The sequence below is a fragment of the Artemia sp. Qi Xiang Cuo genome, chromosome 15, assembly GCF_049724085.1.
Source record: "Artemia sp. Qi Xiang Cuo chromosome 15, ASM4972408v1, whole genome shotgun sequence".
NCBI classification, from domain to species: Eukaryota; Metazoa; Arthropoda; class Branchiopoda; order Anostraca; family Artemiidae; genus Artemia; species Artemia sp. Qi Xiang Cuo.
Window position 1 is genome coordinate 50,439,534 of NC_142808.1, and position 15,254 is coordinate 50,454,787.

The 15,254-nt window shown below is 32.6% G+C and overlaps 1 protein-coding gene across 1 annotated transcript in view; it reads left to right on the plus strand.

Moving 5' to 3' along the window:
• LOC148943811 (uncharacterized) overlaps window positions 1-14,946 on the plus strand; it is a 29,009-nt gene extending 14,063 nt beyond the window's left edge. The window contains exons 3-6 of the mRNA XM_089101245.1: window positions 1,245-1,407; window positions 1,944-2,099; window positions 2,802-2,960; window positions 12,178-14,946. Coding sequence (XP_088957371.1) covers window positions 1,245-1,407; window positions 1,944-2,099; window positions 2,802-2,960; window positions 12,178-13,526 — 1,827 coding nt within the window. The 3' untranslated portion in view covers window positions 13,527-14,946. The remainder of the gene's footprint in view (window positions 1-1,244; window positions 1,408-1,943; window positions 2,100-2,801; window positions 2,961-12,177) is intronic.
• The last annotated feature ends 308 nt before the right edge of the window (window positions 14,947-15,254 follow it).

Here is a 15,254-nt window from a genome sequence, read left to right on the forward strand (position 1 = left end):
GCTTTATGGTCTAACATGAGTTTTATGCAAATTATTACTTCAAAACTTTTGGTTAGGAAGTTTTTTTCAAAAGCTATAAAATAAATCTTAAAATTATAGCGTTTAATATTTATTTTAAATTGAGACATAAACTTGTTTGTTACTATCCTGATTGCTTGATAATAGATTATGATTATGAAACAAGTTTGGCTGCGAAACGGCCATTATGGTCTTAACTGCGTATCAGAAATTTTTACTATGGAATATCAATTTGCTGAAACACTTGACTCTTAACCAATTTCCTAACCAAGCTTGAATAAGAAAAAATAACTCGAAAATAGGCAACGAAATTGGGTGGTGATCGATGAGCTATGATATGCACTGTTGATTTGATTTTATTCCTAAAAATAAATTACCGTCAACAAGTCTTTTTTGGATTGCTGGGAGTTCAAATTAACCTCATAGGAACTTGTGCTTTTATTAAATACATAATCTAAACATATAAATGATTGGTTTTAATTCCCACTTTTTTTCTTTTTTTTCGCTTTTTAATGTCTGAAAGTGTCATTGCTATGGGTGAAGCCAGAACAATAGGAAAAAAAAATCATTCAAAATTAGGCAGTAATTTATGTGCTCTATCAACCAGGGTGTTCTGGGTGCTGATCAATGAGCCATGATGCACGCTGTTGATTTGAATTTTATTCTCAAAAACAAATTACCCACATAGTCTTTTTTTGGATTGCTGGGAGTTCAGACTAACCTCATAGGAACTTGTGCTTTTGTTTAACTATTGGTATCAAAATTTATTTTTTATAAGTTTTGGTTACTATTGAGACGAGTTGCTCTTTCTATACAGTTCATTACCACGAACTGTTTGATACATAATCTAAACCTATAAATGTTTACAATAATGAATATATTTTATGTAATAAATGATTTCAGAGATTGTACTGCTCTGGATAAATCCAATCAGGTAAAAGTGAAGGTACATTTTTAATTATTTTGTTTTATTTGTCCCTGTTGTTCACCTCAAAGTATCAGCAAAGAAAACGAAACGCTTAGAATATTCAATCTAATTACTCTTGAATTTTTAAGGTTGTATTTACCACGGTGGAATCTCTTTTATCCTCCTGCTTTGCCAGTTTTTTTTTTTAATTTCGTTGTTTTTTGTTGTGTTTTTTAGTTTCAACATTTGGGAAGTAAATTATTGAATATGTTTAAGAAACATATATTAAGTTTATTCTATTCCATTATTTATTATGTAGCAGGAGTCGAAAATGCTTCATCAAGTGGTACCGCACACTTATACGGGAACATCAAATTCTACACTATCACCTCAGCGTCAGGCTCTTCTTGTGGTCAATTCACCCATAATTTCTCCTTTACCGTCTGAGTCGGACTTCCAAGAAGTGGATAGGAACAACGAAGGTATAATTCAACAAACTCCTTTGTAATTTGTCGAGTTTTTTGTTGTCTAAGATAAAGCACGAAATATTGAATGAAGCTTTCAAATTGCGATATTTAAAGTCTATAGTACACCTAAGTCTGCATTTTGAATCCTTGAAAAACATTTCCCAGTTATTTAAATATTAATCACATAACATTTGCAAGATTATAAGTTTCTTGTCAGACATTTTACCTTTAAAGGCGTACAGCCCTTTCTAAGAAGTCAAAGGCTAAAAACGCTGATGAATTTCCCAAAGACCTGGTTCAGAAAGATTTCTGATATTTTTGAAACTTCTATTCACAAAAATCAATTAGCCAGTGTTTGGATCTGAAAATCCCTGGATATAATTCAAATTCGTGAAATTCATTTTGTGATGATAAAATTATCCCGTTTGAATTTGTTCAGGTATTTTGTTTCATGTCTCTAGTTTTTATGTATAATCTATCTCTACACTAATATTTGTTTATAATCTACTTTTAATCTATGTCTGTTTAATTGTTTGTTTGTTTTTTTTAAGTCGAAGATACTTCATTAAATGATTCTGAAACGCTCTTGCAAACCTCCAATTCTACTTTATTGAATGGACATCAAAATCTATCTGTTGCTGTTTCACCAGGAATTTTCAATTTATTGTCTGAGTCGGAATCCCAGGAACTGAATATTAATGACGAAGGTACATTTTAAACTAACTCTGTTGTGAAATCAGTTTGAATAAGGAAAAATTATTAAAATTCTTTCTTTTCATTCCATAAAAGTTTTTCACGATTTTGAAGTATTCAAATAACGTTGCCAAAAGTATAAAGCAAGGCCAAGTTTGCGTTTCGAATCCTAGTAACACATTTCAAAATAATTCAAATGTAAAGCATAAAAAGAACTGTGATACGGAAAGTTTTTCGTGACAGTTGTTAACAATTAAAGCTCTTTGGACATTTACAAAAAAATATTTTGAAAAATGTTAAATGATACTGACGATAAAAAGATGTACAAATGAACTGGAAACTGTGTTCTTTTTTTTCAAAACGAGTTAAGAAGATAGAAACCCCCTCTTGTGGTTGTTGAAACCCCCCTCTTTAAACATAAAACTTATGTTTAAAGAGCCAATTTAACGAACAACTAAACAACTAATTTTTGTTATTTCTATTGACAAAAATCAATTAGCTATTGTTTGGATGTGAAAATCTCTGGATATAATTCCAATTCGTGAAATTTGTTTTGTGATGATAAAATTATCCCGTTTGAATTTGTTGAGGCATTTTCTTTGAGCTCTTTGCTTTAATGTATAGTCCATCTCTAAATTTCCTTATAACTAACTCTTAATCTATCTGTGTTTAATTTTTTTTTTTTTTTTTTTTTTTTTTTTTTTTTTTTTTTGTAGAAGTTGAAGATATTTCATCAAACGACACTGGAAGGCTGATGGAAACCTCCGATTCTACTTTATCGAATGAACATCAAAATCTACCTGTTGCTGTTTCATCCGATATTTTCAATTTACTGCCTGAGTCGGGCTCCCCGGAACTGAATAGCAATGATGAAGGTATATTTCAAAATATTTTCTGTGCATTCCATAAAAGTTTCTCATGATTTTGAAGCATTTAATTGGCGTTTTCAAAAGTATATAGAAAGGCCAAGTTTGAGTTTCGAATCATATGAACACATTTTAAAGTAATTCAAATGTTTGTTTGATCATGATAAATGTTTGTGCTTTGTTGATTATATGCCAGCGAATATTACTGGGGACCAAACTTGATCTTGGTACCTAATTGCGACCTAACCATTTGGGGCTGATGCGTGTCGCTCACGACGATGCTCTAATGTACACACAAATTTGATGTATATCAGAATCTTTATTTATGCGTAACTTGTAAACATATCAAGGGGCTCCTCTTTTTCTTCTTTTAAACCTTTTCTTCTTTTTCTTCTATTTCTTCTTTTAAACTCTTTTTCTTCTTTTAAACTCTTCTATTTCTTTGGTGTGATGCACAGTTGAGTTTATTGCTGTGGTTAGGGTACATCTACAAAAACCTAGAATATCTGATTTTACAATCTCTTTAAAATTACCTCTATTATCCTTATAATTGTTTTTTTTTTCGTTTTTGGAATAATAGCTGTAAATTAAGTATAATAACCCATCTTTGCCCTAAAACTAGAATGTTGAGAGTCACAGTTGGGAGTTTGACACTCAAGCATAAGCTTTTCAAAAGATTGAAGACGGACCTATGTCAGCTGCTCCAAAGAATCGATCCAAACATATTTGCTAGTATTTGACGGGTCGCCATAAACCTGGCTAGGTCATGTTTTGATGGGAGTAAAAAATCTTCTTTTTTTTGGGCCGTTTTACAAAAAAAAACTCAATTTAAGTGGTGTGTGGAGTCGAGGTCAGATTGAAATTAAGGTTTGAATTAGACTGGGGCAGCGAAGGAAGGTACACAAATATACATAGCTTAGTAATTTTTACCAAGCCATGACTTGGCAGATGTAGTAGTTGTATGAATTTTTCAACCGAATGAGTAGCTTGTTTTTTGTATTAGTTTTGACCAAATACTGCTCCCAATAATGACTGCAGCCACTATACAAGTATTCACATATCAATGTTTGTTGTTTTGATTTAATTTTAAAATATATGTTTTGACATTTAACTCTCGTGAGGATTTTGTTAAATTTGCTTTTTTTTTTAATATTATTATTATAGGATAAATATCTAAAAAATTCACAATTTGCTACTTAAGATTGCGATTTTGAGTGAATCTTAGGATTTTGAAAAATTCTTTTTTCTCTCTACTGATTCATGTAAAGTTGCTGATGCCCGTTTAAAAAAAATGAAAATTTGAGACTTCTTCTTAATATACTTAAAGTGCAATAACTTCTAGTAGATTAATAATTTATTCTTAATTGTAGACGCAGCAAGAGTTCAAGACGTATTTTTGAAATCATTTCCCCCTACCTCATAGAAAAATCTTCTACAGCTTTCCCTCATTGTAAAAAAAGAAAATACCAAGATTACCATTTTCAAAGTCAGAGAATTGTTTTGTTTGTTTGTTTTTTTTTTTTTTTTTTTTTTATTTTTTTATTCAGCAAGTACATCGGATGCAAGTATCTCCAATTGCTTGTAACCAAATTTAGTATTTTTAAACCCTGTGAAATTTTTGATAAATTGATATAAAAATTCATTTTTTTCTATTTCGTGGTAGTGTATAACAAGTCCTAGTGATATAATATTTATATGTTTCTATTTTTGTAAAGACTATGTAAATTAGCCATTTGGAAGAGTTGATGTCTAAATAAACCCAAGTCTAAATCTTTCCATTTACTGTTTATTTTTTTTTCCTGTATAACAGGATAAATTCTGTTCTCTTCCAATTTTAATGCTGCTATTAATTTTTTTTTCTTTACTCATTTTAAATTCAATTTTCTTTCGTTCTCAGTATCATATTTGTAGTATATCAAAAAATTATGCCTTCAGAAAGAGTTTTTACATATTTCAATTTCACGTCAGGTTCTTCCCACTATGAAAAATGGTTGCTTTTCCAATAGTCAAAGATCAGCGTTTTGATTCGAACTGTTTGACCTTTATTTTAAGGCAGATTTATAGTTGGAGGGCATATACTCTTTTAACCTAGCAGGACTATTTCTGTTGCTGTTGTCCAATTAAAAATTTTGCATAAGCTTTCGTATCTACAAGAGTTTACCAAGCAGACCTTGAGTCTTAAATGATATTTATAAAATTTGCTTTATTTTTTCAAGTTTTAAGGGTCCAACGGATCCAATCATTACTACGGAAATAAGATGAGCACGCACTAAATTCTAACTACAAATAACACTCTCGTTCTTTTGACAAAATGATTTATTTTCATAATATATATATATATATATATATATATATATATATATATATATATATATATATATATATATATATATATATATATATATATATATATATATATATATATATATATATATATATATATTATGAAAATAAATCATTTTGTCAAAAGAACGAGAGTGTTATTTGCAGTTAGAATTTATTGCGTGCTTATCTTATCATATGTATATGCTTATCATATATATATATATATTGCAAGTATACGGTGGGCATGCTGGCATCCTATACGCGATTTAAAACCGAACTTATTTGGGTCGTAATCCACCTTCTCTAGAATAGATGGGAGCGATATATATTCAAATAGTTTGCTTAAATTAAGCGCTACAGTGACGAGATAATATGATCCACAATTAACTGAATCCTTCCCACTCTTCGGAACAGGGGTAAAAGTACCACACAGGAAAGAATTAGGCACTTCTGAAAAAGTAGTTGCAGATGGCTAATCAACTCGGGAGAATCGATTCTTAAATGTTCAACACAAATTCCATCCAAATCAACAGACTTAGATTTTAGTTTTTTAATGCTTTTCACAACAGACTCAGCACTAATAGGGATGATATCTTTCTGGTGCAGTCTACGCGGAATAAATGAATCGAGCAATCTGCAAAACCCGGAATAGAATGCATAGTTAACTGTACTGGAAATTGTCGAGTATTGACTAACCCATGAATCACCATGAATTGAACTGAACAAACAGTCAGGTTTAGCTAGCTAAAATTCAAAAGTAAGGCATGGTTTTCTCTGGCACGTTTGGGTGTGAATAGTTCAATTATTTGTGTACTCGGTTTTGGTACCAGAATTCATTTATTCAGTTGAGGCAGGGTTCCCGGGTCTTTTGCGAAATCCCAGTTAGATCTGGGGTCCGTCAGGGTAGTGTGCTTTCACCTCATATTTTTAAAGCTTGTTTATTGAGTGTTCTTAATATGATACCGCTTTCTTACTCTTCAGGGTTGTCAAACGTCTCCTATTTTGCATATGCGGATGATTTTCTGCTTGTTAGCAGGTCAAAGTTTACATTAATGAAGTATGTGCTACTTGTATCGCGGCTGTATGGGGAAATCGGATTAAGCCTCAACACTGATAAATGCGAATATTTAGTGTTTAATTCAAAATTTTCAGCAACGCCGCTTGATTGTGGCGTATTTTCTGTAAAAAGTGTTGAATCTTTCCGATGGCTTGGGATCAATATTTGCAAATTGCTTACTTTATTTCGTTTCCGGGTATTGAGTGATATTAAAGATAAGCTGAAACTGGGGTACGCTAAAATTGTCCCCAACAGGGGAAGATATAACAGAAAAGCATTGGCTAAATTGTACTCGAGTTTTTGTGACCATGCAGTTTTGTTCCCAGCTGGCCTTCACATCCTATTTCGCCCAGAGGATATTAGCAATATTAGAAATTTATATTTTAGAGATTGCAAGTTTTAATTTTATATACCTCGCATATACAGTAATAGAAAGATGATGAGGATTTTTGACACTCCGGCAATTGTAAATTGTTTTGTCAGACAAAGTAGCCGTCTTAAAGATAACATTTATGCTAATTTGGGTTTTCACCTCCCAATTATCCGGGTAGCACCTGCGCATTGTTTTTAATAGTTATTTTTTTTATTTTTGTTAAATTTATCTTTGTTTTTTGTTTTTTTTTTTTTTTTTGTTTTTTTTCTCTTTTTTCTTGTGTTACTCCACTTCATTTTCTGTATAGTGGGTCAAAAATAAATTATTATTATTATATATATATATATATATATATATATATATATATATATATATATATATATATATATATATATATATATATATATATATATATATATATATATATATATATATATATATATATATATATATATATATATATATGCTAATACCATATACAAAACTAATACAAACAAGCGTAATAATAAAGCAGATACAAATAAATAAAAGAAAACTGTTATTTTTTAGTCTTAAAACTCTTTGAAATAAATTTGCCTATTGCCACTATATATCTAGAAAATATTGATTTCAAAATCGCCTGTGGAAAAATTCGTAATCTAATCGAAAAATTATAAACCCTCAAACATGTTAAAAATGGTAGACAATTAGCTAGCACCTGAAACAAAACTCTTATATATTTCATAGATAAATTTAACTTGAAATAATATTCCTTACTAAAACTCTTAACACTTCTGTAGAAAACAAACCGTCGAAACCCTCGTGCTAGCACCCCAATGTCGCATCTCTTGGTCTCCTCCTAATCCGTAAATCTCTAAGAAAAGTTCTCTCACTTTCTTTGGGGTCTTTGACGTTATTCCATTTGTAGGAGGGACCGCTTTCATCTAGCCAAATTTTGGATCTAGGATGGGCACGAAGATTCAATATTAAGCTTTAGTAATTCGTAATACGCGGCTCTTGATACCCTGTGTTCTGGATAATACAATAACCTAAGCCGAAATTTTACCATCTGTATTAACCTATCTCTTCTCAATGAAAATAATCCCAAGTCTTCTTTTATGACTAGACTATGCCCCGTTTTCTGCTATCCAAACATCCGTTTTTAATACTGAAGCGGGAACGACTCCAATCGTTCAGCCGTGTATGTTCCCCAGATCTCATCACCTTTGTGAAGGATTGCCATTATTTTGAATTTGAATACCTGTTTTATATTCTTTAGACTATTATTAAACAACTATTTTTATATAATATAAACACGACTACCGTGCCTTTTGCAAAACTTGCTGAAGTATGTTTTTTTCCCGGGGCGATTAGTGGAAAAATGAAAACCCATTTACATAATGGGTTCTTTTATTTAATGGGATCTCTTTCCCATTAAAATAAAATATGTTTCAAAAATTTTGTTCACTAAAAACTATGATTTTGTTTTGATAAACATTTATTTGAGATTCAGGCAATCCGAGGCTCATGCGGACTCATGCGGTTGAAAAATTCCTACGACTACTACTTCTGCCAAGTCATGACTTGGTCAAAGTTACTAAACTATGTATATTTGTGTACCTTCCTTCGTCGCCCCAGTCTAATTCAAACCTTACTTTCAACCTGACCTCGACCCCACACACTACTTAAATTGAGAAAGTTCTTCTTTTTGTAAAACATCCAAAAAAAGAAGATTTTTACCCCTATCAAAACGTGACCTGGCCAGGTATATCGCGACCCGTCAAATACTTGCAAGTATCTTTGGATCGATTCTTTGGTGCATCTCAAATAGGCCCGTCTTCAATTATTTGAAGCGCTTATGCTTGAGTGTCAAACTCCTAACTGTGACTTCCAGCATTCTAGTTTTAGTTTCATTTGCTATATTGATCTAAAAAAAAATTCTCTTTTGGTTAGTGACTATAGAGAAATTTTTAAGATTTGCTTCATACACAGCAACTGATTTTGTTGGGAATAAGAGGGTCAAACTTCATGGGCCTTAAATTTGGTTATTATGCTTAATCTACAGCTATTGATCCAAAAACATAAAACAAAACTAGAATGTTTAGTGTCTAGTTCGTACATCATTTGCCGTTTTTTTATGATTTTTTTTCGAAGCTACACCCCTCTACCGAAACAAAAATGGTGACACAACTCAAAAACATAAAAAAATACTGCCTGGATATTTCAAGACTTCAAAAGACACTCAAAATCAAGAACGCATCCAGGATTTTTTCTGGTGGGAGATGGAGAGGGATGTAAAAAACTTTATAAGACACATCAAAAATATAATATTCATTTTTCTTACGTTTTTACCAGCCGGACAAACATTTTTTTTGGGGGGCCTATACTGCCTTGCTCAAAAATAAATAATAAAATATCCCACTAGTTACTTACTATGTATTTTTTTTCCAGCATCTCCACAGAAAATCCTCCCCAACGAAAAATCCCGGAAAATTCCCCTGTAAAATCTCCCCCGCCCCCACTGGAAAATATTCCCCGAAAAATTCTCCCCATAGACCCCCTTTCTTTGGAAAATCCCCCCCCCCCCAAAAAAAAACCTCCCGCCGAAAATTCCCCCTCAAACAATGCTCCTCAGAGAAATTTTCATTATATGTAAAATTTCATAATTTTCATCACATATTCTGATATGACTATAGTGTGGCTATAGTGTCACAAAGGTTTTTATAGTGTTTCCCGGAGGAATTGGTTTCAATCAAACACATTGGTTTGGGTACCCGACTGACTAACCGTATTTCAAACCGTAGGCTGTACGAAAAGTGTTGTTCAATCTCGATTTCGAGGGCTATAACGAGAGAAAGGTTGAGGTGGGTAGGTCACGTTCTACAGATGAAGGCTAACAGATTTTCCTTTTCGGCAAACCGTCTAGGGCTAAAAGCAGGTTGTTCGGTTAGAATGGGATCAAGTGAAAAGGAAAGATTGAAGGGAAATGGGAACTTTTTGGGAGGGTGGAAAGAGAGAGGCTTTGAATGCAATATATTGATATATCTGTATGTCGAAAGGTGGTGATTTCGAAAAAGCCCTTGTAGTCTAAATAAAAGTTTTTTCCAAGTTTTTTCTGGCAGTCTTAAACCTAACAACAGCAACAAATTCAATTATGACTCACACTAAAGAAGAAGAAGAGTTTAAAAGAAGAAGAAGAGGAGCCCTTTTGATATGTTTACAAGTTACGATAAATAAAACTTTTGATATGCATCAAATTTCTGTTTACATTAGAGCATCATCGGGAACAACATGTAACAGCCCCAAATACAGTTGGATCGCAATTTGGCTCTTGTTGTACCGAGATAATTTGATCTACTGTCGAATAACCGGACCTAAAGCCTCCCTGTTCTTCTTCCAGTACTCTTTTATTACCCACCCAATAACTCAATTTTCTATCAATAAGCCTTATATGCCTGTAATTTCTATGTAAAATGGGGTTCCCTTTTTTTATAAAGTGAGAATATTCAAAATTATTTCAATGGCTCAGGCCAAACCAAATTAATCTGCACTAAGTTCAATAAAAAAAGTCTTGTTGCACAGCGGATTTATGCTCTGCTTGCCAATACGGAGCACCAGGTTTCGATCCCCGCTGCAGCAAGGTTGGGTGACAAGCTTGCTACTTGTCCTTGTAAAAACACCCAGCAACTAGAACGTCGACTCGACGCCTCTGCGCCAGCAATGGCTCAGGAGGGTCTTTATCCTTTTTTTATCTATAGTCAATAAACCCAGTGGAATTGATCAGTTTAAGTGAAATTAGACTGCCTTTTAAAGGTCTATTTATTATAGCGGGTATAATAGGGGGCTATAATAGCGGGATTTATTTATATACCCCAGGAGCTGAATATCCAGGAGATTTATTTATTAGTTCCTCCACCTCTTTTTTTGCTGTATTTGATAGCTGTTACTCCTCATGTTGCAAAGGATATTCTGCGAAAAATATGATGACCACGATTCCAGAGTAGGAATTTATTATTAATTTTTATTTATATATTAATTAATATTTATTAATTTTCGTGGTTACTTTCAGATTTTGTTTTTAAAGCTTTCCAAAAATCTCGTGTCTTACGATTTAGGCACAAATTGTGGGTTTTTCCTGCTTCCTTACAGTCGATTTTTGTACTTTTTTCGTTTTTGATTTTTTTATAAATTTTGTTCTGCTCTGTAATTCTGTGAATAGTGTACCTTTGATTCATCACCATCCGCTGACTACTTTATTAAGCAGTAAATTCTGCTGTAATCTAAAATTTTTATATTCAGCATTGATAAAGCCTGTTCTATGAGAATTCTTAGGCTTTTGCAAATAGGGTGAGAAATTCAAAAGGGAAAAACGAGGCAAATCTTGTTGTAACATCATCTGTTGAACTGCTGCTTGTTTCAATATTTGATGCATTCCAGCAACTGTTTGACTTGTCATTTCAGCGGAAATATGCTAAATTTCAACAACATATAACACTCATGTATTGGTTGCATTTTGACCAACTGATAATTTTTTTCTTTTGGTAATTTGCGTAATTTTGCAATTTAAGTAATTTAAGTAATTTGCGTAAATTGGGGTCGTTTGCATGAAATACCTTTTGAATATCCGAAATTCTTTTATTGAAATAACCGTAGAATCCTCAGTTCAGAAATGTATGGCAAGCCTTCTTTACATTAATTGAAAAAACTTTCCACAAAACAAGTTTTTAATGAAAAGTAAAGAGCTCTATTAAACCAAAAAATGAGTTGCAATAACGTCAAATAACCCTCCAGGCATAAAACTACAACATATCACCATCAATGAATGAATGAAACCCAAAACGAAAAGAAAAAAAAAATGATTCAAATTTGAAGCTAGCAGAAATTAATATTTTTAAACCAGATTAAAATCAGAACATAATTTACATTTTACTGAAAGCAAAATATACTTATTTGTTTTCAATTTTTTAATTTCAATAAATCACATAAAATTAAGAATTTAAGGAATAAATATCAGTAATTATATTAAACTCTCAATCTACATTCATTTGTTTTTTTTAAGTATAGTGTAAATTATATTCTGATCTTGAGAAGGCAAGGGGGTTGTTAGCCCGAGTCATGTTAAGTTTCTGCTTGTTTTGAGTTTGCTCGGCTATTTATTGTAATTTCTGTTCATTTTTGGTTTCATTTAATTATTGAAGTCGATTTGTGGCAGTTTTTTTCAGTTAAGTACAAATAATGTTTTGGTCGTGAGAAGACTTGGGGTTTAGTGTCCAATTTTAATTACTCTGTGAAGTAAAACTAATATTTTTTCTTTCTTTCTTGTTTGATTTTAAATTCAACTTGATGAAGTAAGTGGTAAGCAACGTATATTCAAATTGTGGAATACTTTCCATGTGGAATACCCACCTTTTATTTATAACTATCAGAATGCCTCTTTATTTAATATTTTTTTATATAATTTACCTACAATACATTTCTTCTCTTTACTATAGGGACAGTGCAATCAAGATTGACCAATTCTGATGGTGTGACTCAACGAAAACTTTTAGGCCCCAAACTTATTGTTAGGATGAAAAAGCTGACTGAAAAGTCTATAGAAGAATTAAGAGCTGGCATCTGGCGTTGTAGCTCATGTGGAAAAACAGAAAAATCGTTTTTGATGCTAGATCTTCACATAGACACTGGCTGTGAAGAGCTTTCCCCCATAGAGTGTGATGTTTGCCCTGCAGTTATTCGTGATTATAAAAAATTCGTGTGTCATTTCATGGAGCACCAAATGGGAGATAAAAGAAGGTGTCCTATTTGTTTAGGAGAAGGTATTAATGATATGACAAAACATTTGTTTCTACAAGGTCATTTTTCCCCAAACGAGTCTCAACTATACCGACAGGAGAATACATCACTAGTTATTTCTCAAAATCCTTCTAAAAGTGATTACTCTTTTTCATTTGAGTCCACATCTCCAGCAGAAGGCTTGAACAATCGGAAAACTTATCCAACTAGTCGCTTGCTCAGTAAAAAACTCAGGAAAGTTGAAAGAAATAGGCATCAAAGGCTGCATGCAGGTAAGAAACCACTCGAATGTGATCTGTGTAACAAATGCTTTTGGGTATCAAGTGATTTGGAGAGGCACCAAAGAGTCCATACAGGCGAGAAACTATTTAAATGTAATATATGTGAGAGGGCCTTTTCGCAATCCTACAATTTGAACAGGCATCGAAGAGTCCATACAGGTGAAAAACCCTTTAATTGTGATGAGTGTAAGAAGAGCTTTTCGTTATTAGATAGTTTGAATAAACATGTAAGAGTGCATACAGGTGAAAAACCTTTCAAGTGTGATGTATGCACGAAGAGCTTTTCTGATGTAAGCAATTTGAATAGACACCAAATAGTGCATACAGGTCAGAAACCATTTAGTTGTGATGTATGTTACCAGAGCTTTTCCAGGACTTGCTCTTTGAAAACCCATGAAAGAGTGCATACAGGTGAAAAACCGTTTAAATGTACTGTATGCAAGAAAAGCTTTTCTATATCAGGGGATTTGAAGAAGCACCAAACAGTGCATACAGGTCAGAAACTATTTAAATGTGATATATGTGACAATAGGTTTTCTTATATTAGCTCCTTGACTAAGCATAAAAGATTGCATACAGGCGAGAAGCCATTTAAATGTAATATATGCTCGAAGACGTTTGCTCAATCTGGCTACTTGAATAACCATCAGAAAGTCCATTTATGCTTGAAACCATTCAAATGTGGTGCATGTGAAAAAGAATTTTCATTCAAAGCGAATCTAAATCGCCATCTCAAAACCCATTCTAGGAAAAAGCCTGCTACTTAATGGTAAAATTTCCGACCAAATTGTGACTTTATAGACAAAAGAGGACTTGATGAAAGGTTAAAGTTGTTAGATGGAAGTTAATTCTCAATTTGAATTTACAAGTGCTTTATGCATCCATACGTATGTTTTTCTGGTTCTTCTGCAAGTGAAGCGTAATTTTTCCATCGAGTAGCCCAAGCATTTGTAAAATCACACAAGCAAAGCATGCAAGTACTTATTTGGGATAAAAAAAAAAAAATCTTGAATTGACTATTTGAACAGAAATTGAAGAATAAAATCCAAAACGTAAAATCGTCAGTATTTTGAGCCATCCAAAAATTTATCCTGGAAAACAATGTAACATTTCTAAAAGTGCCTACATCAATTTCGAAAAACAAACAATAAGATGAAATGAACTAAAAGGCCAAAGAGAGGAGAAACAAAGAGGAGAAGTGAAAAATGGTTTATTGGAAAACACCATTTCTTTTCTCTGTTTGTTGTATATTTTTTTCTTGTTCCTTTGCGCATCCTCAATGACGTAATATTGGGATGCTCAATCTTTTTGTCTGCAAGGCAATGGCTTTTAGTAAGAGCTTTTAAAACAAAGTAGTGTTGACAGATTATAAATATGATATGGGGTGACGTATTTATTCTTTTCCCATAACACATAGTCTCAAAAGGGAAAAGAATAACATTACATCGCATCACATATTGCTTTTCAGTGGTTGGATGTTGTTTTGGGTCTAGTAACGTGTTTACAAACGTCGTCTGAAATTTAGCCATATGAGATTTCGTCCTATCCGAGTGGTTAGAGCGTTGGACTTGCAATCATAGAGACAGGGGTTCGAATCCTAGTGTTGCTGGTTATTTGGTTTGGAGAGGCGGTCCCCAACCACGCATTACACTCCTGGCCGACGACAGTGAATCACGAGATCGTTACCTGTACTACACAAACCATTGGCTAGCAAGCAAAAATTAAAATGAACTTACTAGTGTAGAGAACCGAAAAAAAATTACGTATGTTCTCCTTTCTAATAAAAAAAAATCTCTCCATAATAACCAAGATTGCAAACAGAACCAATGAATTTGGATTGACAGTTTAATATATACTGATATTTGATCCCAGCAGTCTCAGCAGTCTTTGATTTACTAAAGTTATAAAAGAAAACCGTTTAGAATGTGTTGTGTTTCAGTTAATTTTGTTTTAGTCTTTAGAAGGCACAAGGGGCATGAGTCCCACTCCGATTTGTGGTAGTTTTCGCTTGTTTTAAGTTGGAGTTATTTATTGTAATTTCTGTTCTTCTGGGTTTCATTTATTTATTAATAGAAATATGGCCGTTTGGTGCTTGAAATATTATGCTTTTTTCTGCTCTTTGGGTCTATTTATGTATTGAACAAAGTATTTACAGCATACATAACAACATAACATTCTTCTGGGGTACCTAAGAGCCTCTGCATATATATATATATATATATATATATATATATATATATATATATATATATATATATATATATATATATATATATATATATATATATATATATATATATGCATATAGTACCGGGAGACCAAAGGCTACGTGGAAGGCTTTTAAATACTGATTCCCACTGTCACTTGTCTTTTATCCGAGGCTGTTGTCCCAGTGAAGCAACAGGTAAATTTCAACCCTCCTCCACTTCTCGCATTCTCATGTAACCTTTACCATAGTCGTTTATATCTCTTTTTATTTCTTCCAGGAGATTCAT